The sequence below is a fragment of the Myiozetetes cayanensis genome, unplaced genomic scaffold, assembly GCF_022539395.1.
Source record: "Myiozetetes cayanensis isolate MyiCay16 unplaced genomic scaffold, myiCay2020 scf3, whole genome shotgun sequence".
Taxonomy (NCBI): domain Eukaryota; kingdom Metazoa; phylum Chordata; class Aves; order Passeriformes; family Tyrannidae; genus Myiozetetes; species Myiozetetes cayanensis.
This window is the reverse complement of record NW_026087521.1, coordinates 51,255,353-51,279,505: the sequence shown is the minus strand read 5'-3', so window position 1 is coordinate 51,279,505 and position 24,153 is coordinate 51,255,353. Positions and strand designations below refer to the sequence as shown.

The window sequence follows — 24,153 nt, the reverse complement described above, 5'->3', positions numbered from 1 at the left end:
TCACTTTATCATTTTCTACTTTATTACTTCAAATTAACAACCACGATAAAGCTCAAAAAAGTCCAATATTTACACAGGAAAAAAGTACAAAATCCCCCCCAAAGTTCTTCAGGTTTTTTTTTGTTTTTTTAAATTACAAAGTAATAAAAAGTTTTGCTCTTTAATTAAAAAAAAGAGAGAGACAGTAAGAGGGGTAAATAAATTAGGAAAAAAACAGGGAGGAAAAATAAAGTGTTAAATAGAAAGGGTAAAAACAAACAAAACAAAGACTAACCCCACCCTCCCCGCCCTGCCAACAACCCATCGGCTCCACACTACAGTGACAGTGTGTCTGCTACAGGCCATAGGTCGCAGTGGTGATTCATTGTGTTTCAAAGCCCCAAGTGCCACAAAGCAGCTTGAGTATTTCTAAATTATATTTAAAAACAACTAAAGTGGGGGGGAAAGGGGGGGGCAGACGGATGGGAGAGGGCAGGAAGGGATTGTGCATGTATTGGTGGATCTTACTTGGGGTTGTATGAGGGAAGGAGAGAGCAAGAGCCATCGCTCTGATAGAACTCCAAACTCCAGTTTTTGTGCGCCCCTCTCTTCTCCTCAAGTCCCACACTCTCTCCGCAGGAATTAAAACAAGTTTTAATTAAAAAATAAAAATAGAAAAACACGCACAGCCAGACGAAAAAAAGACCCCGCTGCAGGGATGAGAAGTGTATTTCTCCCTGTTTTCCAGCTCCAACGATCCCATCTTCCATGGCACCAGGTGCCTCTCCATAGAGATCCCTCCGTGTGTGTGAGGACTGCTCGCTCCAGGGAAGGCTGGCACTTCTCCCAACAGCCAAAAAAGAAACCGCAGAGAAGCCACCCAAGGAAAGGAAGCCCGAGTCAATGATTAGGCTGTTGCCACAATTCCCCTCACAGCTTAAAATTCGTTTAATGCTCGAGAATATAATAATAAAAATCAGACTTCTACCATCAAGTGTGGCTGGAATCTGATTCGCTCCTGGCCCACAAGGCTCCTGAGAAGAACAAAACCAAAAAAAAAAAAAAAAAAAAGAAAAAAAGAAAAACTCACCCCCTCACCCCGCACCATCCCCTGCTCTCAGATAAAAAGGAGAGCAAAGTTAAAATTTATATGACTAGAAACCATATGATTTCAAAATAATATTTAACAAAAAAAAAAGCAGGAGAAGATATCCAAGAAGAAAAAAAAAAAAAAAAAAAGAGAGAAAATCAAAACCAGGAGCAGAGAGTCAGGAGAGGAAACTGGGAGTAGCCCGTGGGGGCAGCGGTCAGGGCTGGGGGGGCAGCGGAGGTGTTCCCACACGGCTCCCTCGTCGTCAGCTCCTCGGAGGCGTCGCGCTGGGGACACAGGTGGCCCTCTCGGAAACGGCTCACACCAGCGCGGGGGCACAGCTCGACTCCTCATTGTTGGCAAAAAGAAATTCTGTTGGGTTTTTTTGTTTGGTGTTTTCTTTTTTTTTTTTTGTCTTTTTTTTTTTTTTAAGTTTTTTTTTGTTTTTTGGGTTTTTTGTTTTTTAAAAGAAAAATACAGTGAAGACACTAGAAAGAGAATTCAAAAGAGAGAAGAGACATTAGCAGAAAATATTCTTCCCAGCACTTCCAATGCCAGCTGGAGCATAACAAATCATATCAGCCCTTTCTTCTACACTCCTGCCTCCCCTTGGAGTTACCTTGCCCAGCTACACTGTCATTTCCTCTACAAGAGGCACTCACTAGCTGTGCAAAGTCTCACACACTTGATTACATGCTCAGCACCCTCCTCCCCTACACTGTCACACTGCCAGAAAACCATTCACGAGGAACCAACAAAATGGCTCCCCAGCCCAGCACCTTATCCACCCTCCCTACCCTCCTGGAGAAATGGAAGCTACCTTCACACTTAAGACAATCCATCCCCTCAAGGTTTTTGGCAGCCAACCTTACTCTTCCCTCTGAAGCCAAAAAACATCTCAAAGTAAGATGAAAGGAAAGGAAATGTACCAATCCCCCACATCAGCAAAGTCTTAACCTAAGGCTTTTTTTTCCCCAGCAATTCCATCCTTGGGGGTTTCCAGTCATGAGGACAGACTCACCTAAGCAAACACTGGTCCAGTGGCAATTGCTCCTCACTTCCCAAGGTGATCAAATGGCACACTTGTCTACAAAAGAAAAAGAAGAGTTGCTAAGGGTTGGAGAGGAAAAACAAGACACAAAAGCAGAGAGGCTGCACGTTTCTTTCAGGACATCCTCCCTCCCAAGAGTTTATTGTTCCACTTCTCCAAACCACCGTGGTCTGGAAGAGAACCAGACAAAGTCTTACTCCAAGTAAAGCAGAGCTACGATGACAGTACTGAGCATGGTCTCCAGAAAATAAGTAACTGAAGAGCAAAGGTGTAACTTGGTACCAACTCCCCTCACCACACTGGAAGCTTCAGGCTCATATCAGCTCCAGCAGATCAGGTAAAAACTATTCTGGGGCCCATAGTACTTCTGAAACATCCAGGCCAAGGCCACGAACATGGCAGCAGGGACTCACCTGTGATGCTGAAATCCGTGACACTTCTTGCCGCCCTGTGAGGTCAGATGAGGAGACGTTGGCAGGAGCTCCTCGGTGTAACCTCATGCTGACCTTACGCTCCCTGTCCACTCTTGAGATTGCTCTGGGGGACGTGTTGCCTGTCGGGGCAGCGAAACATCGAGGCAAGAAGATCAGTCAATGATTTTGGTTTCTAGCCCACAACAGGGTGGCACCCTCCCCAAGCTCTCCCATCCCACTCACCGGACTGCTGGATTCGGGAGGTGGGGGTGGAGGCCATGGGCTCGGTGACATTGCGAAGACGGTTGGCAGTGGCTCCAGCAGGCGGGCCAGGGGGCAGTGCTCGCGTGGCTGACCCTCGGAGTTGCCCCATCCTCTCCTCTCGCTCATGCTCTCGCCGCTCCCGATCCATATCCTCAGGGTTCCGAGCTGCACCCTGAGGAGAGAAACCCCCACAACGCATATGGCTGTCAGGCAGGAGAGACAGCAGCAGCCCCAGACAGAAAACACACGGTACTCCATCATGCCAAGGAAGTGGAGCACCATCCCCAGAACATGGTCTCCCCCCATCATCTTCCACTGCACTGAGAGAGGACCTCATTCTGTTCCATGAAGAAACAGGAAAGAAAGCATATAGTACTACAGCTGTTACTGGAATCCACTCTGTGTCCCACCTCCAATTATAATCCTCTCCTGAAAAATTATCTCTACCTATCTATAGCTACAGATTAGACGTACTCACTAATACTACAGTAGCTATACCCCCAGTTTGCCCCAGGTAACTCTGCCTCTCTTCATTCTACCTCTCTTCACTCTACCCATCCCCTTTGCTAAGTTGTTCACCAGGGCTAAGTGCAAACAGCAGGCAGTTTGCAACTTTCCTTCCCCTCTCCATAATACAAATCAGCTCCTGTCCAGCCCTTTTGCCACACACACACTCACAAATTTAAGCATGTTCCAGTCAAAGACGTAGTCGTAGGAGAAGCCTTGGCGGTGGAAGAGGTTGCGGAAGAGTTGCCGCAGGTACGAGTAGTCAGGTTTATCATCAAACCTCAGCGAACGGCAGAAGTTGAGGTATGTTGAGAACTCAGCTGGAGAGAGCAGAGAACAGTTGGCTGTTGAACACCATCCAACCTCCCATGCCCACCACGGAGTCACTGCAGCATTTCAGCAGTGGCTTGCTGGACCAGGACAGCACAAACACAGAGCTGTGTAACAAAAACTGAGCCTGTTGGTTGCAGCGCTTTGGCCACTAAGAAAACCCCATCTCTATTTTTACCAGGGAAAATGCTCACACATCTCTCTTTGTCGGCTTCTCCAAGCAACACTTAGTAAGTTCTGCTGAGCCTGAAGGACAATAAGAATGCAGGTCTAAAAGAAGCCAAAGGACAGTAAGAATGCAGGCATAAAAAAGAGGTGAGCTTTGGGAATTTCAGCTCAAATGAGAAGTCCTCCTAGTTCAGCAGTCTATCTTAAGCAGCAGCTAGAGGTAGACAGCTACAGAGGAGAACGTGTGGGGCAAGCATGTCTGACACTTCTGTTGACATTAGCCCAACTTCCACCTACTTTCAGCTCCAGGAACTTCCTGATCTGGATGTGGTTTCTGACTATTTAGTAAACCTCAATGAATCTCTCTTTTATGTACTTGTCCCATCTCTCCTTGAACTCCTGTAAGCTTTAAGTACCCACATCAACTTCTGGGAACGAGTTCCACTACTACTATTACAGTCTACTACTGACTGTGTGAAGAACTGCATCATTTTGTTTTGAAGCTAGCAGAAACCAGCTTTGTTTCTCTTCCAATACAAAAACTGGGACCACCTAATAATTGTGTCCCACCCAGATTTCTGCAGGCATAGCGAGTGCATAGATGTCTATCATCTCTCTAATCACCTCTTTTCCAGGTTCCAGCAAACTTGTTACTTGTGCAGAAATCACCTCACTCCTGGTTACCCTTTTGGCCCTTTCCTGGACCTACTTCCAGTTCTACCACATCCTTTGTAAAACAGTGGGATGGACCAGAGCTACACAGTGCATGCAAGGTGCGAGTAGGCCATGGGTTTATGTACACTGTTTGCACAAAATTTCTGTTTTCACAGAACCACCTATTGTAATTGCAACAGCTCATTGATGAGTAGCACTGGTCAGCCAGAGTCTACTATTGTGCAAATGACATGAGGACCAAGACTTCTCTCTGTTCTCACATACATTACCCATGTTTAACTACAAAGAACTCCATTTGCCACTTCATTGCCTGGCTATTTCTGGGACTCTTCATTAACCAGTAAAAACTCACGATCATCAGCATACCTCCTCTGCTCACTGTCCACCCCACTTCCAAACTGCTACTGAGGTCCTAAAGATCCCTCTCAGCACTCTCATGCCCTTACTAACATAAGGTTTTACTCTCCACAAAAACATGTTTCCCCCTTCCGAACCAGAACTGTACCACCTGTTATCCTTCTCATCACTGGTGTCAGCAGCACATCCTAGTCTGGGGTACTGGGCACTGCCCTTTAGGATTCAAGATTCCATGGGGTTTCAGCAGGTGAACAAGCCGAGCAGCAGACAAGACAGCCATCAGGATGAGAGCACTTACAAGGGTATCCTTTGCAGAGCACCTCAATGGGCGTTGACATCTTTTTCTCGCTGATCCTCTCATACTTTTGGCGCTTGGTGGCAGCCTTGAGGCCCTGCCAGGGCAGTGAGCCCAGGTTGAAATACATGAGCACATAACCCAGGCTCTCCAGGTCATCACGGCGACTTTGTTCTGTGAGAAGTTACAAAGGGGCAAGGAGTGAGCAGCAATCAAAAATACTCTGGCAGTCGCATAGCTTTGGTGCTAAACACAGAACAGAACAATCGCTCCTCTCTCTTCTTTGGTAGATTTCTACGGATAGACAAACTTGTAGAAGACATTCCAGTGCAAATTCCTGTGAGGATAGTCATATTACAAGAGTTAAAATGCTCCTCTCCCCATATGGCCCCACCCACTTCATAACTAATGACTCTGACTACCTCCTCACTCGGACAAGCCTTAATTCACACAAGAATTTAACAGCTCAAGAAGTGCTGCAGCAACACTGCCTACTTTGCTCTTCCCAGTCCCAGAGGAAGGACACCTACAGTTCTCCACCCAGAATGATTCTTCAGTCCAGGGATTAGTCATGACAGAGGTAGTCACAGAAAGACAAGGCTAACAGAGGTAAGCCCAACACAACCCTTTCAAACACATCTTCTAATTAAACTGCTGATACTCTTTAGGCAGGGCAGAAACAAGGAACTAGGGACCCCTTCTTGTAGTAAACAACTTTGTTAATTGTTTAGAGGAGCCTAACATGTAATACTGTGAGAAGATGCCTTTCCAGCTTGGTGGCATTTTTCAAGCTGTGGAGGAAAAGGGCATACTTTGAACAAAAGGTTCCCCTCCAAATGGGGAATGACTGTAAATGGCATCACTACCAACTCTACTAAGAGCAAGGGTTGCCCTTAACATGCTATTGCAAGGGCCTGCTTTTAGATAGTTACTTATGAAACAAAAAAAATCGCCTCACAAAAAAAAAAACCCTTTCACATTGAACTTGTTCTCTGGAATGGCCAAGCCATTTTAAGTTTCAAGCTAGCTCAAGACAGATTTGATGCAGAATCCCAACATCTGCAAATGTTGACAGCTTAACTTGTGAAACTCCTCCCAGCAACTCCAATATGCTTGTAAATTCATCTATAAATCTTGCCAAGAAGCTCTTGCCCTTGTTTTCCTCCCAAATAAAATAAACACTTTGGAGAAAGTATTTCACATCTTGAGTAGAACAAAACAGGCAAAATATGGCTTGAGGGAGAGCACAGGGATAAAGGAAAGACTAAAGAGAATCATCTACGAGATTAACTCACTACTACAGCACATTTTGCTGGATTCAGTGCTACATCCTGGAAGATGCTGCAGATTATGTGTTGGTCTGTGAGTTAACTGTCAGTATCAGTTACATGCCACCACCTGCCCCATTCAAAGGCCAGTAGATCATTACAGCTACCCCTTACTCTGTTGGCTGAGCTAAACCCTGACAAAAGAGTAGCTGTAGAAGGTCACAGATACAGATGTCCAGCTGTACCAACACAACCTGAGGGTCAACATGGTTCTTTCTTCTTTCTGCATTTCTCTCATAACCTCCTAGTGGTTTTGAGGACTGGAGGAGTGGCAAGTTAAAACTACTAAGAGGAAAAATAAAATAAAATATAAAAAGCAAAGAGGTTGCAGAAGAACAGTCTTATCCCTTCATAACTGAGATGTGCTTTAACTTTGGGTCAAAGCACGTGAAACACCATAAAAAATGCCACATTCCAAGACAGGAGCAGAGAAGAAAGCAGCCCTGCAGATCCCTAAAGTGTCTTACTTTGAGCATGCAGAAATAACAGCATTTTTTGACCTCACTAACTTACTGCCTCAAGTTGCCCACTTTAAAGGGGCTAATACTTCCTAATCTTATCAGGCTACTGCCAAGGATAATTACATGATTGTCTAGGAGATGTTTAGATGCTATGGAGAGAGCAGAGAAAAGAAACTGAATTTGCATTTGGCCTCAGGTTGGGATACGTGTACTCTCAGAGGACCGCAATTACTCATCATGCATATCAAATAAACAAAACTAAATAATATTTGGTAATGACCTACATCCTTAGACAGGAGGCATGTGGAGTCAGAAGGCACACCCAGGGCCTGAAAGTACAGGAGACAAGGGTAACCTCAGTCCTGCAATCTGGCAGCCCTTGACTTTATCCATGCTGTAGCTTTAAAGCATCTAACTGCGGGTTCTTGTCTAGAGCGTGGTAGCACACCTCAGAGGAGTAGAGAAAGGCAGGGCAGGAACCAGAGAAACCTACTGAACAAGCAAATCAGCCTTTCAGGAATAAATCAGGATCTTGCCTCCAAAATCCTGCTTGAACTCCAAACTGCTTAGGGCAGGCTGGATAACACACCTCTATTTGTGTGAAGCACAACAGTTTTGAGCACAGTCACCACCCCTATCCAGAACAGGATACGTTCTGTGAACACATGCCTGGGCACAATCCTAGCGATTTGGGAAAGGCCTGAATTAGAGACTTGAGGTTAGGGAGCCTGCAAGTCAGTGGGAGATGCTACAAGGCCTTAGTGAAGGCGATGAGAGGGGTTACAAAACCAAACGAGGAAGCTAACTGGTATCCATTACATGCACGCAAACACACCTTAACTGTGCCTTAACACAGCAACATGATCAAGGAAAAACAACGGCAAGCAAAACACCTAATTATTGAAATTCTGAATGAATAAGTGTTTGACTGCATTGCAGCCCCAGTGTTTAGTACCTCATGTACATGAGGCAACTGTAGCCCACTTAAACAATTTCACCGATATTCAAATCTATGATAGGTCTGAAGTACCAACATGATGGGTCACAGATGTGCAGTTACCTCAAAACATTGTACCAGTCTTTCATCTGTAACCCTAACAACAAGATTCCGATTTAAATCTTGGATGATTGTGAAGGACAACAGTTCCTAAGTCCCGTTTCTTTGTTTCATCTTCAGTTACTATTACGCAGCTCCCAATTTATTTTGCCTGAACTCATATATCAACATTCCCAGGATACTAGATAACATTAAACAGCAAAATGTTAGAAATAAAACTACCTCAATGCACCAAAGAAACATTATTTAGTATCACTACTTTCCACTTTTAGAAGCCTGACAATCAGTGACTAACTCTCACACCATCCCTGGTGTGCAGGAAGAAAAAAAATCTGACTTTGCAGTTTGAAAAGAGAAAGAGAAATACAAGTGACGTGAATGTACGCTCAGAGCAAGTTAGTCCAGAAGCCGGATTACAGTCATGACCTGTGATACTTCCTCTCTCCATTTTATTTCAGCTTCTCAGCTCTCTTAAAATGGGAGGGGGGGAAGGTTTGAAAGACAATTTTATGAAAATGTATTTTTCATAAGACACTCATCCTTTCCTCCTTCTCTCCCGAAACCTCTTCCAATAGAAAACACAAGGTCACCTTCCCACACAACCCAGTACAACCCCTCAAACCCGACCTCTCACTCTGCAAGCAATCTCCTGCCAGTTCCCTCCTCCCACTCCCAGTGAGGATCCAAGCCAGCCCACACCCTCACTCCCTTCACAAAGCAGGGTCCTCAGAAGCCAAGCCAGGGGTGAGTAGTAGGACAGGAAAAGACATGCTTGGGCAAAGACGGAAGACTGAGGATTGGTTGCCTTGGACGCAAAGTTCCTGATAAAACATGTTTCTTTGCAGCCTAAACTGCCTTCTGGTCCCTCTGGCTGGAGAGAGTTTCCCTCCACTCTGATCCTGTTCAAAGTGATGCTGCTCCCCTGCAGGACTCCCTAGAAATCAGTTGTCTTCCCTGGAGCCAGCCCAGCTCTGCAAGCAGGCTTAACCGAGCAATGTTTTTCTCACTACATAATCAGATCTGATCTTGCACAAGTTGCACTACAGTTCCCCTTTCTCTCCCCCCCACTGCATGGCAACAGTCTTTAAAAACACACACAGAGTTCTGGAATGGGTGACAGAGGGCAGGATGAGCAGGAGGACTTCAGGATCCACAAAGCCTATACTGATGCCATCTAGGACACACACTTGGGAAGGCACTGCCCCGCCTCCCACCTCCTGTTACCCAAACAGAGCCCACCAGGCTTCTTCCAAAACTATCTCCTGGGCACCCCGAGCATCTATTTCAGACTTCACAAGCTACAGTGGGTGAAGAGAACTCTCATCCTTAGAGCATGTGAAAATTGACTGGAATGCGTGAACCAAAGCCTGCACAGTCCAGTGACTCCCCCAACGGCAAGTCTCCAGCTGTGGAAACCCTCCCCAGTCTCGCCTCCTACTTTTTTTCCCAGTCACTGGGAAAAGAATGTGTTTCCTCCAGACATTGGAATGCCCAACCCTTAGCTTGCACATTCAAATAAAGGCATTTATTCATTTGCTATTCCTGTCACACGAATACCCCGGCACCTGGTTCCTTCCCTCTCCCTAGAACGCATTAATGTAACATTAAGAGTGAGTTTAGAGTCTCTGAAAAGTCAAAAAATTCAGAGTCATGGTTCCCATGGCAATGCTGCTAACTCACAAACGTGTCTGTCATATACCCTGTGGCAAAGTCTTGAGAAACAGGAACTCCAGCTGAAACCCCAGCACCCCCATATCCCTTTCCTCCAGGCAAGTCATGTAACCTTTATGCTGTTCAGGGGAACTATCTGCACTGTGGAGATAATACACCTGAGACCTGTTGTGCCAAGTAACTCACACCCAGACTTTCCCGAAGCAAAGGGCACGAAGAGAGCGGCGGCTCTGCTCAGACTCATGGCATATGCAATTTGCCCTTGGATTACTGTTTAGACATTGTTTGTTCGTCCTGACACACAAGCCAAGCACCAGTAGTAAAGGCCTAAGTTGGGGTGGGATGAATAATGAAGTCATTTGAAAACCACAACCAGACATTAAGCCTCTCGTGATCAGTTCAGGCAGAGCAGGCACATACAAAAGAATCGACAGACATAGTAGTGATAATTATTTTGTGCATGTCTCCTTGTGGCAGTTTCCATGGCTGTGGAAATCTTGACTGAGAATTCAATGGAGAGTCAGTTATATATATGCAGGTCAAACCAAAATACAGAAGGACAACTTGGAAAGCTCTACAAGAAGTATTTTTACAGAGTGGAGGAGGTCAGGAGATCACAGCCCACTCTCAACACACAACACTCCCCATTTTTATATAAATAAAGCATTTTCCATCTACAGCTATACAGTATTAAGCAAAGAAGACAGTGGGAAAACACTTTATTTTCTGCAGGTCAAGTATTAACTCCAGATATCTGAGAAATATCTGCAAGAGGGGAGAGTGCAGGAAGAATGAGGTCATGGAATCCTGTGGAAGCTGCTAGTTTAAAGGGTTTGAGTTCCTTGCTCTGACTGAATTCTCAGGTTATACATTTCAGAAGAAGGTCTCCCAGAGATAGAAACTGAGCTGCAAACACAGTAGCTAGTTTCCTGGGTCCACAGGCAAGACAGCTTCAGTGTTTCTGCTCCTTAGATTTGCCAATTAATAGCAGAACCAAGCCAGCCTGCTCAGAACAGACCGTATGGTCACTAAGGAAGCCTCATACTGAGAACAAAATTTAGCAAAAATTTAGCAGAGGAAGGAGGTCAAACACTGGAAAGAAGTTTTTGGTCAGAGAACAGAAGAGAAAACTGCAAAAGGTTTTCAACTATGTTCCTCACAGCCACCAGGGGCTGATTCCCAGGACAAGAATTTCTGTGACTTCAGGAGGTTTGAGCACAGTGGGCACTAAACTGCTCAAGGTTTTTACAAAGCCTGGGATAATGGTCAGCACCAGTGTAAGACCTGGCTAAACTCTCAGCATGCTTTCCCAGCCTAGTTTCATTCCCATGGCACTAACCATAGACAATGAGGGCCAAGCCCTACCTCCCTAAAGCTGCCTCAGTGGTGAGCAGGGTAGTGTGGTTCACAGACACACAGATATTTTGAAGAACCATGACAGCCAGTTCTAAATCACAAAACCTGGATGTTCAGCCAGCAGGAAGCCTTCCCTCATTCCAGCTTCCTGTACACTTCCAGCACAGGTGGCTGTCCCCACCTTCAGTAGTGGACCATATTGCAGCAGGGCTGTACCCTCCAGCTCTGACAGCTATAGAATAATCACTGATGAAGGCGCTTGGGAGTCAACAAGAAAGATTTCAGTTGCACACAGGCAACACTACCTAAAGGCTCAGTGCCTGTGAATGTCTCCTTTACATATCTAATCAGCCTGCAAAAATTGTGCAAGGCAGATTCAGCAGCCACAGTCAGGAAGGTCACAGCCTTGATGCTCAACAGGGCCCCACTGTCCAAAGCAGCGAGTGCACAAACACATACTGCTAAGACAATTCCTGTCTTCAGAAGCTTGAAGTGCCACCAAAGGCAGGAGAAGTAACACAGGTGTAGCATTTAAGTTATTTGCCCACCATCTCAAGGCAAGTCAGTAGCAGAATTAGGCACAGAACCCAACTCCCTCCTTCTGGGGACACAATACCTCCCCTGGAAAGCCCCACCGAGGGGAAACAGCAGGCTCACCAATTCCCAAGTGGGTGTTGATAGAGGCATAACGGGCTGTGCCAGTCAGATTCTTGTTTTCCCGGTAAGGGATGTGCTGGTGGGTCCGGGCATCTCGGTACTTCTTGGCCAAACCAAAATCAATGATGTATACTAGGTTGCCTTTTTTGCCGAGGCCCATAAGGAAGTTGTCTGGCTTTACATCCCGATGGATGAAGTTCTTGGAATGAATGTACTCAATACGGCTGATCTGGAGTGGGGGATAAATAAATAAATAGTGAGACAAGCAAGAAAAAAACCTTACCTTAACTGCATCTGTTAAAAATAGTACCCTGTCCAGGACACTGGCCTGTCAGAGTAGGGAAAAGGACACTTTGCAGAGAATATCAGAGATGACAGCCAAGGAAAAGACACCCTTTGGAGGCTGCAGGATCTGGAGATGGAATTCAACCCTGTACACCAGCCCAGTCCTCACTCTGGGGAGGTCATCATTAACACCACAAGGAAGGATGGCAAACAAATCTGTATGGACTAAAACTTTGAGCTTCAGCATTGACAGCTGCCAGCTTTCAAACTTAGCCAGGCTGGGAAAGGAGGTGGTCCGTCCAGAAGAGCTAAGGGTCTTAAACACAGGGCATGGTAGGCAGTGACGCCAATCATTCATCATGCAGACAAAAGTATCTATGTGTGCAACACTAACACAGGGTGAGCAGCAGGGGAAGGAAAGAGAGATGGAGATCAGGAAAAGTCATCAGTGTCTAGGTTCCAGACCCCCAACTTCATCGAGAAATAGAAAGCTGGCAGCAAATTGTCACTAAATGAAGAAAGCTTGGGATACAGCAGTTCTCAAGCAGAGGAGATGGGAGGGGAAAAAAAAAAAAAAGACATGGAAAAGGAGAGTAGGCACAAATGCTTCAGAGGAAACTCACCATCTGGTCTGCCAGGAGCAGAACTGTCTTGAGACTAAATTTGCGGGAACAGAAGTTGAAGAGATCTTCCAGGCTGGGCCCCAAGAGCTCCATCACCATCACATTATAGTCCCCCTCTGCTCCACACCACTTAATGGAGGGGATACCCACTGGGGAAAGAGAAAGATTAAGCCCTTGGAACAGAGACTAGATGCTGCATCCCCTGCTGAGATGATCACATGTAACACCAAATCATTTCTTTCCTCAGGCCCTCCAGAATAATTTCCTGCTTCAACCACTCCCCCGGTCCCATGTTCTCCTCCCCATCTCACCTCCTCCCTGCATCATCTTGTAGAACTTGCTTTCAATGTGGAGCTGGGGATGCTTGGTTTTGACACATTCCAGTTTGATGGCCACCTCTTCACCAGTTGCAATATTGGCTCCTGCACAGAAATGAAAAGTGAAATGAAGATTGCACAAGCTTCTACTGAAGTTAAACACTTTTAACAAGGCCTGTAAAAACGCCAAAACCTTAAGATTTGCCCTGAAATTTATTCTCTGCGACAGAAATGAGAATCCGCCACTTCACAGAGAGTTTCCAGAGCTGCCATTTGCAAATGCAAGGCCAGAGAAAGGCATGAATAGGAAACCAGGTCTGACCCTGCAAGCCAGGCTAGCACAACAATCTCGCAACATGTTAACTGCCTTGTTATCTCAAAGAGTACCAGACTTTGGGAGGTCAATCTGTATGTATCAACAGTACCTAAGCTGAGTGGAAGTTGTAGCTGCCTCTGATCATATACCCAGACCCTGAACACAAGTCACCCCCAGGCAGTGATACAGAGTATCTCTTCCCTAGCAAAATTACTAGTTACCTCAGTTACATCATTCCAACAGAGCCAATTAGTTCAGGAGGAGACATTACTAACATTCCCAGCTACCTGTTTTCTCCACAGCCCTGACCTGCTCAATACAGACAATTTCTAAATCCCCAGCTTCTCCCTCTCCTGAGGGCTTCAATAATACCTTTATCTTTTGCCAACACAGAAACATTTGCTATATCCTAAAATTAGAAGCGTGAAGAAATAAACTGAATCCAGTCCTGAATTAAGCGGCCCAGACACCTTTGTTGAAGGGATTGCTAGATACTTTGTGACGACACTAAACCACCACCCTACACACTTCTCTCTAAAAACAACCGAGCTGCCAGCTGTGAAAGCCAGCACTCTGGTCCCAAAGTGCACTGTCAAAGAAGGAACAGGCTGCTCTCTCTCTCGTAATAGCTGAAAGGATTCCAGATGTTTCACATCATCCTAAAATGGAAAGAATTAATATCTGTACACAGGTCACGGGAATGACACTCAAGTTTTGGTTCTCTCCCCCTCCTACCATGCCTGCCTCACACACATACACACAGACAAGCTTTTCCCTGTATCTGGAACTATCAGAAGTTGCACTCAAACACAAATCAGAGCTGCTCCAATCATGAGCAGTTTATGAACACTGTCATAAAATAAACTACTTCAGCCTGCTAAACATGAGCTGGAGTCAAAGGTGACGTTTTGTAGATATCCCATAGCTAGTTTTAGTAAGTCTGGCTAATTTGTGCCTCCTGAACCCTGTGATAAGACTTTAAGAGTCCACAAGGACAGCTGCAGATAAATCTCTCCATTTATCGTCTTTCACACACCTCCTCCAGAGCCAGGAACCAAAAGAAAAAAAAAAAAAGGAATTGTTCACACAACTGGATCCCTTCTCCCCCTGGATCCTAAGGTTCTCCTGTTGAAGAGTTCTGGCTTGTACACAAAGTTAGCCAAGAGCTGCCTGCTAGCAAAAAGACATAATCTAGATGCTACAGTGCCGGGTCGAGACAGACAAGCTGCTAGGAATTTGTAAGAGAGCAACAAAACTGTTCGGGGCCTAGAGGGATTGATTTACTAAGAAAGATTAAAAGAGCTAAATATGTAACACAGACAAGAGATACAACCAAGAAGGGTGGGGAGGAAGAATGGGACATGACAACAGTCTGCAAATATTTGAAGGCTGTAAACACTAAGGAGGGAGAGGAATTATTTAGGGTGCTCTAAGGGAGGGGAAGGAGGAGCAATGGGATTAATTTAATAAGGATTTTAACACAGGATCCAGCAGAAGGGAAAGGCAAAAAGTCATCCTCAGAGGTAGAATCAATGGTTACTTTTGAAAAGATGCTGCCATTTTCCACTTAAAAACTCCTGGCCAGAAAAACAAGACTGTACATTTCCTTCACTGCACCACAAGACCCTTCTTATAAGCATCAGGTGTGCAAAGAGGAAAAGAGCAGGAAAAGGGACTAGTATCTATCTTTTAAATTAGTGTTCAATCACTGGCCCTCAGTCAGCATGGAAACACCCAGGACACCCCAAAAAAGTAAGAGCACTTTCTTCCCTCATTCTTTTCTCTTTCCCTTGCTTTTGTGAAGACTTTCCTCCAAATTCTCTGAAGCAGCTCCCTTGTCCATTTCCCAGGGGAAGTTTTTCCCTCTCCTAATCCATTTGCTGACACACAAATATTGGTGAGTCTTTCTGACTTTTGGCAGCATCACCATTTTGAATGAATGCTACCCCAGAAGCTGAACAGTGGAAAACATGAATGAGTTCTCATCTCCACATTACCATGGGTGTTTAGGAAGATGATGATGCATCCATTTACTAGGTTGTCTGCAGGTGGTGAGTGTTACCTGTGGGCACATAAAGCTGGAAAAGGGAAAGCAGGGGTAGGCATCAAGAAGACTTAGATTCTTCAAAATGTGAACATGCCACTCATATATGCTCAGACAGCCCTCATCCCCACACTATCCATAGCTCAAACACAGGTGTTAGTCCCTTAAAAAAAAAAAAAGAAAAAGAAGAGACAATCCTGTGGCCTAGAAGAACAAAAGTGGAATCATAGGCTGGTTTGGGTTGGAAGGGACCTTAAAGGTCATTTAGTTTCAACCCCCCTGCCATAAGCAGGGACACTTTTCACTAGACCAGACTGCTCAGAGCCCCATCCAAACTGGCACTGAACACTTCAAGGGAAGAGGCATCTACAACTTCTCTGGGCAACCTGTTCCAGTGCAACACCACCCTCACAATAAAGAATTTCTTCCTCGTCTAATCTAAACCCACTCTCTTTCAGTTTAAACCCATTCCCCGTTGTCTTGTCACTAAACGGTCTTGCAAAAAGTCTCTCCTCATCTTTCTTGTAGGCTCCCTTCAGGTACTGGAAGGACAAAATTAGGTCACCTTGAAGCCTTCTCTTCTCCAGGCTGAACAATCCAAATTCTCTCAGCCTTTCTTCATAGGAGATGTGCTCCATCTCTCTAACCATTTTCATGGCCCTTCTCTGGACCAATCAGACCTACTGAGGAGCTATTCTTTGCTGAGGCTGTCACTGACTGAACACTTCAGGTTTGCTCCCTCCCCAAACCCCACTGTGTCTACAGGTTGCTCCCTCTACCATTTCTTTGCTAGAGATACACCTAGATCGAGACCACTACAAGTGAGGAGGGAATTCAAGGGCAGGAATCTCTCTGGTCCTTTGTTCCATGCTGTAACCACCATCTTTCTTAAAGATACAAGTACAAAAGCAACAGTTCTCTGCTCTCTTTCTAGAATGGAAAGCACCGTGTTTCAGACAAATGCAGCAGAGTCTGCAAGCTTCAGCCACTTGAGAGACATATGTAGGATTGGGGATAATTCCTAACATCCACCCCCAGTCTCGCTCCGCTGTGGGGGCTGCACAAATTCAACTCATTCATCATGAGCTCTTTGAAACGGGGCCCCGGGGACAGAGGATGTCACCGGCTGAACAGGATCTTTTCAGAGTGGAAGCCTGACTTCATGTCTGATACAATAAACACCGCCCTCCCTGTGCACAGTGGCAACAGGCAGGGGCCCCCACTCTCGGCACCACCCGTTCCCCTCTCCTCTTAACAGCCTGTCGAGGGAAGAATGGAGGGTTGGGAACAGATGGAAGAAGGCAGATAGGGCGAGAGAGAGTTAACAGGCCAGGAAACAAAGGGAAGGCACTCCCCTCCCAGCAAGGGAGGAGCCTGCCACCAGGAACTGTCCCCAGCCAGCGCAGGTCCCAGCATGCTTTGTCTGCCCAGCTCCTCTTCACCACCAGTGTGTATCCCGGCCAGACGTTTCCTGCTAGGTCCAGCAACCCTGCCCTGCCTCTTGGCCAACACCTCTGACAAAGCACCTCCCTCCAACAGCCCAAAAGTCTTGGCAATTCCTCTGCAAACTGGATTTTGCTCTTCTGAATGAGCAATTTTAGAGGTAAATGGGTTAGCCAAGGCCCCTCGGCAGCATGATGTCATTTCCCACCCTCCCAAATCAATGTGGGGAGAATATCCCTGCAGCACATCTATCCCCCAAAGTACACATGGAAGGAAGGCATTGTGCTTTAAGCCTCAGCTGAGGATTAACACAGTTCATCCTTTGTGTCTAGCTGTGTAGAAATCCAAGTTTCCTTCTGATAGAAAAAAACAAAAAACAAATCCCGAAGAGCACAGCATGCAGCACACACTGGTTACAGAGCAGGTGAAGGGAGTAACATCCTGAGAGAAGCTGAGGATAAACCATACAGACCCTGCTCATCCCCAAAGACAAACAAGGCCTGTCTGTCCCTGCTCTGTCTCCACACCATTATCAAGAGAGAGAACTGTGAGGTGAATTTGGTGCAGGAGAGAAGTCCTCGTGAATGAGTCCTTCTGTCTGCACAGCAGGCCGTGAGAGTACAGCATGAGCACAAGCGTCCTCCAGACGCACCATCAGAGACTACATGCCCGATCCCTCCAGGCTGGGGAGTCACCCAGGCTCCAAGAAGTCTCGCTATCACTGCTTCAAAACATGCTGGCTTGCACCTCAATGAATATCACTGGCTTTGATACTGCATTCGCTTGGTTGATTCCCTCTGTGCTCACCACACTAGGGCACTGGGGCTTCCTCTGCCTCTCATGTTGTTTGGTTACAGGAAAGGCAGGCACAACCCCCTCACCAGAGCCTATCTTCCACACCTGCTCTGCACAGGTGGATGACCTGTTATGTAGTGCAGAGGAACACAAGGTCAGGCCTTTCCATTCAGTACCTGTTTTCTTTCCCCATGTGTACCTCCAGATGTTTTGCAAGATCCTGACAATTTATACTGTCCTACAGAGGGTCTGGAAGGCTTCAAGCCCTACCATAGGTGGAAAATGCTGTGTCTGGGCTTTCAGACACTAACTGGCTGGAGGGTCACAGAGGAGTGGCATACAGGAGTAGGCAGCAGTAAGGCAGCACACAGCAGAATTGGGATCCCAGATCCATTATTTATCATCTTTGTTCATGCTCTGGATAAAGGTGGCAACAAAGTCTGTTACTGATGATTCCCACAGGACACTTAATCAAGAGAGGCTGCCAACACCAATCAAGAGAGAATAATAAAGCAAGAGGGAACTGGAGGTAAAAGCCAGAGGTTGAAAACAGACAGTAATTTACAAGCACAGGAAAAAGTAATCTGAACTAGAGGTATTCAACAAAAGGGACTCAGGGAGGGATGGGAAGATGTTGGAGATCCTAGAAGAGGTCTTCTACAATACAGCTGACAGTGTGCTAAGGCCAGTCCTGCAACCTGATAGTGTTGGTGATGGGGGAAGCCAAGGAGACCCAAAGCAGCCTATGCAGAGGCATCAAATTACAGATCACTCGAGGGTAGTCCTTCATTGCCAGGCACTGGAAATGCCACACATCAAATGCAGTGTTGGCTCCAAGCTGCTCAGCAGATGGACAAACTAGGAAAAACCGAAGGAGCAGCAAAAGCGAGGAGTGGCGAACGTACTGGGAAGCAAAATACAATTCAACTGAGCAAATTAACAGTCAAGGAGCACATAACAACCATCTGTAAGTCCCCAAAGTCTCCCAGACACCAAGGGAGAGGGCAGTCGTTCTGCTGGCCTGCAGGACTACAGCTAAACAGGTAGTGGTGAGAACCAGATGACAGGTAAAGCCACACCAGCTCTCATGGAGGGATCAATCAGGCTACCGGGTAGTCTCGCCACTCTGGCCCCACATGGTTTGAGCCAATAAAAACATGAGCAGGCAAAGCATCAGGGTACATCAGCACACTGGCTTGGAAAAACTTCTACCCAGCTAACCTGCTGTGGTAACAGGAAACCCAGTGCCTCATAGGCTCTGTCCACTGAGCTCCCAGCTCAGGTCATTCCAGACATTAACTCTAAATCCCATTACAGATCTAACAGATCTAAACCCCAGGACTTCAACCACACCAGGCTCTCCGACCTGTTTTACACCTCCAGGTCTCACACCTCTCTCTTAAAGGTCTGGACCACTTTTTTCACTACTAATCTTCCCAAAACTTTATTCCTTCAGCTATGCCCTCCCTTTCCACCACCCACTCTTTGTACAGAGTTTACACCCACACACCCAAGCTCAAGAAAAGGAAGTGAGAATGCTGGAGTAGCATATATGGCAAATATGTCCCAAACAGTCCAGATCTAAATCGGTTTTATCAACTACCACTGTGTCTCCAGTAACTGCAAGGCAAAGCTGAGCTCATCCCACTTTCTTTGCCATCAGAAGACTGGCAGCAACTAGCAGTATTCCTTGAAGCTCTTTTTCTCTTCTCCACCCCCTCCAACCTTACATGGTGCCCACAAATACCAACAGGCAAGAAAAACAACTCTGAAACAATGATGCAATTGAGAAAAACAACCTGGCAGGTGGAAGGACAGACTCTCACACTCACCTAGGTAAATGTCTCCAAACGAACCGCTGCCAATCTTTCTGCCCAGCCGGTATTTGTTCCCTACTCGAAGCTCCATGGTTCAGTCGTGCTGAGGAAAGAAGCACAGAAAGCACAGAGTCAGAGCAGAAACAGGAAGTGAATCATGTAACACTACAGAAGAATCCTCCCCACTTCACCCAGAGGCTGAGTAGTACAGTTTTAAATCTTGAAATATGTCACTTTCTACACAGCCTCTATCACCTCTCCTATCTCCTGAACATCCAGGGACGGCATGAGCTAGAAACGCTGTAGGAACACAACCCTCTCAAGCATGTTTTCCATGTTCCCATTATTAGAATGAAGAAGGATTGAATCTCTTCCCCATCGTTTTGTTCAGAGACTGGGGAGGGGGTCAGGAAATCTCTCCTAAGAAGGTTTCAGTGGGTGACCATGCCACACCACTGCAAAGAGGTACTGCTCCTTGCACCCTACAGTACCTGGCACCAGGACAGAAGTAACCTCATGAGACACCAGAAAGGACAGGCATAATAAACCCTACGAGAAGGAGTTGCTCTCTGGCCCAGCCCTAGTCCAACACCTTGGTGGTGGTGAAGTATGGGACCCAAGAACTGCAAGACAGACAGACTGCCAGGAGCAAGCGACTCCATCCCTCGTAGGCAGAGGCTGGCACAGGGGACAGGGAGGAGACATCTCGCTGAACTGAACCCTTCGAGGCACGCCACTGACTAGGAACAGCACTTGCTTATCTCCACAGGTTTCTGCTGAAGGGATCACAGCCTCCTTTGGTCTACGTGAGCCTCTCCATCTCTGTTGCCTACCTAGGTGTGCCGGCTGTTTGTTTTTAGCAGCTTGGGCCTTTCCTCATCCCTTTACCTGAGGTGATTAGCTAACCCTTTGACCTGATATACCCCATCAACATGCCCAGGCTTAGCCTCCTCACCCTTCCACAGAAAACCAACTAGGTGGAAGGACCACAGCCAAAAATTGTTCTCCCTGCCAACCTCAAGTTCTGCTGCAAACACCTCTACCAAACACAGTTCCACCAGTTCACCCTTAGCAGACCACTTTCCCTCACCCCTTCTTATGCCACCAACTTATTCTAGGAACCATATCTCTTCACAAGACAGCCAGTGCGTCTCCTTTCAGAGAGATTTGCCACAGTCCTAATTTATGCAATGCCACATTATTAGCGTACAAAATGCAGACACAGAGCCTGTTGGGGACAGGAAAGGTGAGGAATGATTCATGTTTTCACAAGTGGGTGAGAGGAACTTTCCCTTGCTGGAGCTTGGTGGGAAGGAAGCATCACTGAAGGAAAGAAGGGAGGAACGGCCTTGTGAGACATAAGTACAAAAAAAATAATCCCAGCTACAGGATTCCAGGCATACTATAAACCCAGAGCTGCTTCTCCTGCCCCAGGAGATGGGATTACAGAAAGAAGAATGGACGGACTGTAGAGATGTACAGGGAAATAATCCTATCAAGGCATTCAGGGGACATCGTGAACCCTGAAAGTAGAGCTCCAGTCACCAGAAACCACACACAAAACACTTAGAGGTGGAGTCCCCTCACCTAGTATTTACTTATGCATGTGGGTTTCTGTGCATCCAAAGTCGACAAAACCCTGTGGCTATTTCTGACTTTCTTACTACAAGGAATGTAGGCAGAGCCTTGGGAACCAAACCAGGAGGCAGGCGTACCTGGGCGAGGGCACAGCAAACAGACATGATTTTTATCCGCTGCCTGCTGTTCTGTATAACCACATTAACATACATCTGACTTGCTTACACTCCTACTCCAATAAACGATCAAAGGTCTGTGTCCCCGGGAACCCGTCACACCACTGTCAAGAAGACAGCTCTCGAACCTCCTTCCTTCATGGTGTGTTTACCCAGGCCTGTGAACCCTGAACACTTCCACTTGAGTCCAGCTCCCAGGTGGGGTGAGCACAACCAAGCACACAGCAAAGGCTGGGCAATAGGTCCCTGAGGGGTCTCCTCTGCACCAGGGCACAGTGGGTACTGCTCTGCAACACCACAGCCCCAAGCCTAAATTCAGTCCCACCCTTCTGGGACAGGCAGGAGCCAGGTTAAGAAGAGTTTCTCACACATGGAGGCAGCAGCCCTTCTAGCTGATTAAGCAACAGGCTCCAAAGGGGAATCTAAAAAATGCTCTGGGGCGCGGGGGTGGAAGCGGGAAGCAGGATAATGGAGTAAAAAAATCATGGTCTCGCACAGCTGTCATTTTGCCTTATCTCCCCCCCCAGCACACACATACAAGTGTGCGTAGAAAACCTGGGTGGAGGATAGCCAGGGAGCAACAGCCTGGATTCATGGTCATGGGGCAGGACACACATCCCACCCCCTCAACAACTGCTCCAGGAGTTCAAACACCTATCACATTTGCTTCTACTTCACACACATCCCCCCACCATCTACAGCTTCCACCCATATAATCTGATCTTCAGGTCTACTGTTATAAAAAGAAAGAAAATTTTACATATAAAATATATATTCTTATATGTGACATTTATATTATTCCCTATATATTGTTTATACATGTAAAATTTAAGACATGCCTCCTACCCTTCCCCCCAGCAGGCTTAACCCCCCCCCAGCCCTGCCACCCTTCCTGCACTCTACAGCCAATGCAGCATTCCCAGGGGCTGCAAGGCAATCATTTAGTTAAACCATTTAGTTTTCCATAAGGGATTAACACACATACAACCTCAAAGCGAGTGTGTGCTCTGCATGAGCGTTTGCATACGTGAATATCCAATACTACACAGCCTCAGAAAAATAATAATACTATCCAGCCGTCAGCGCTGCTTACACACACACACACACCATTTTGCACCAGCCCCTTTTATATAATATAAAATACCCACGTACAGGCACAAAGGCCATTATATAAACACGATAAGAGTTGATACCACACTGCTGTGCCAGATACGATGGCGACCAAAGATGCAGGGACCATCTTGGGCGGGGGGAGGGGGCTGGGGGATAGGAAGGCCACCTCTGTCCCACCCGAGGGGGTCAGGAATGAGAAGACGCCCTGTCTAGCAAAGGCCACACAAAACCAAACCCACGGTTCCATAATGGAGGCTGCCGATCCCAGCACCGCTCAGGCTTTCAGTGGAAGTCTGGGGAGTGGGGGCTGCTTTGCTCATAGACCATGGAGGCTTTACACGGCTTGCTTTCCTTTTTTTTTTTTTTTTTTTTTGGCGAGGGGGGAGGGTATATGAAGGAAATAAAGGAAGAGGTTGGCAAAACAGTAATTTGAACTGGCTTAAAAATGGGATGGAAAAAAAGAAGAAAAAAAAAAAGACGTTTTGATTGAAATGCAAAACATCAAACCCCTCCAGACCCTTTCACACTTACAATAAGGAAGGCAGCAAATAAGGTGGGGGGAGAGAAGAAACCCCATGCACAGAGCATTTGGACTACATTTGAGGAAGAAACAGCCGCAACAGGAAAACAGGGAGGGGGACACACACACAAAAAAAAAATAAAATAAATATGTCCCTTACACCCCCACCCCCTACAGGCAAAACACTACGCGAAGACAGCAGTACCCGGGCTGTTATTTTTCCGGGTAGGTAACAAAAAGCTGCCACCCCCGGGAACGGCGCTGAACTTCTCCTCGTCCCCCCCAGCTCGGCCCCGGCCGCGGCCATCGACCCCCGCCCTACCGAGCTCCACAAGACGAAACGTCGACCCCTACAACCTCCCCCCACAACGCAGACACCCCTTCTCCCCCGAAACAGGCAAAGACGGGGGCTGGGGAGGGAGACAAGGAGCATCAGTGAACGGAAGGGGTGGGGGGTTTAAATCATCCGGGGGGCGGCCCCCTCCCGGGACCCCCGCAGTACCCGCCGAGCACACACAGCACCCTCCTCCCCGATCGGCCCCGCCGGCAGCCAGGCAGGGCCCCGGCAGGCGGCGAAAGGGAAAAGGGGGGGAGCCCCCCCCCTCAAATCTGCCGGTGGCGGAGGGGGCGACCTCCCCCCGCGCCCCCACAAAGGGGCTTTTGTCCCCGCCGCCCCCGGCCCGGCGCATCGCGCCCTGCCCTCCCCTCCCCGCCCCCTCCCCCTCCCTCCTCGCACACAAAGAGCCGGAGGGGCCGCCTTTCCCCCGGGGTTTGCGCCCCAAGATGCGGGCGGGCGCCCCCCATACCCACCCTGACGGGAAGGGGGCCGTGTGGGGATGCTGCTCCGCCGGCTGTCAGGGGGCCAGGCGGCCGCGGCGGGGAGGATGACGGAGGATTGGGGAGGGCTGGTGGCGGCCGTGCCCGGCGCGTCCCTCCTTCGCTCGGCTCGGCGCGGCGCGGCGCTGCCTGCCGCCTCCCGCCCGCTCGCCGTCCCCTCCAGCCGGCGTGTGCTCGGCACAGCCCGGCGCTCACCCAGTTTCCATTGAGCCCCGGAGCCAAACCCACTGATGTCACCCAGCGCAGCCCCGGCCCTCCTCCTCCTCCGCCTCCTCCTCCGCCCGCCGTTAAAGGCGCAACCGCCGCCGCCGCTGCTGCCTTCCCGCCCGCCGCCCTCAGCCTCGGCGAGGGGGCCACACACACACACACACACACACGGGATGGGGCTTGGGGGGCGCGACCCCGCCGAAGGTTTCGCTTCAGTGGGGCAACAGCAGGGTAGCCCCACATGAGGATGGTCAAACATGGGTGCTGGGTGCCATCGCATTGGCGGCGGATGCCAAGCGGGGGTCCAGCAGGAGGGCCAGTGAGGCATCAGAACCACCCCTACCAGACAGAGAGGGTCAGGGCTCCTCAGTCTGCGTCCCTCAGGAGCAGAAACACACCTTGGGTGCAGCACTTGCAAATCCA

General features: G+C 47.7%; 1 protein-coding gene across 1 annotated transcript; it reads right to left on the bottom strand.

The window, feature by feature from the left end:
* CSNK1E (casein kinase 1 epsilon) lies at positions 1-23,707 on the bottom strand. The gene is made up of 11 exons (XM_050323564.1): positions 23,497-23,707; positions 19,315-19,402; positions 12,879-12,989; positions 12,568-12,716; positions 11,660-11,888; positions 5,133-5,303; positions 3,476-3,624; positions 2,777-2,969; positions 2,534-2,673; positions 2,091-2,156; positions 1-1,557 (listed from the first exon to the last, which is right to left on the bottom strand). The coding sequence occupies exons 2-10, from the start codon at positions 19,388-19,390 to the stop codon at positions 2,124-2,126; spliced, it is 1,251 nt and encodes a 416-aa protein (XP_050179521.1). The 5' UTR covers positions 19,391-19,402; positions 23,497-23,707; the 3' UTR covers positions 1-1,557; positions 2,091-2,123.
* Between the last annotated feature and the right edge of the window lie 446 nt (positions 23,708-24,153).

Bases quoted from the DNA above. Each gene is read 5' to 3' on its own strand.
- CSNK1E (XM_050323564.1), bottom strand. From the start codon at position 19,390: ATGGAGCTTCGAGTAGGGAACAAATACCGGCTGGGCAGAAAGATTGGC. The intron at 11,889-12,567 runs GTGAGTTTCCTC...CCCCCACTCCAG, and splicing joins TGCTCCTGGCAGACCAGATG to ATCAGCCGTATTGAGTACAT. The intron at 2,157-2,533 runs GTGAGTCCCTGC...TTTCTTTTGTAG, and splicing joins CACGGATTTCAGCATCACAG to ACAAGTGTGCCATTTGATCA.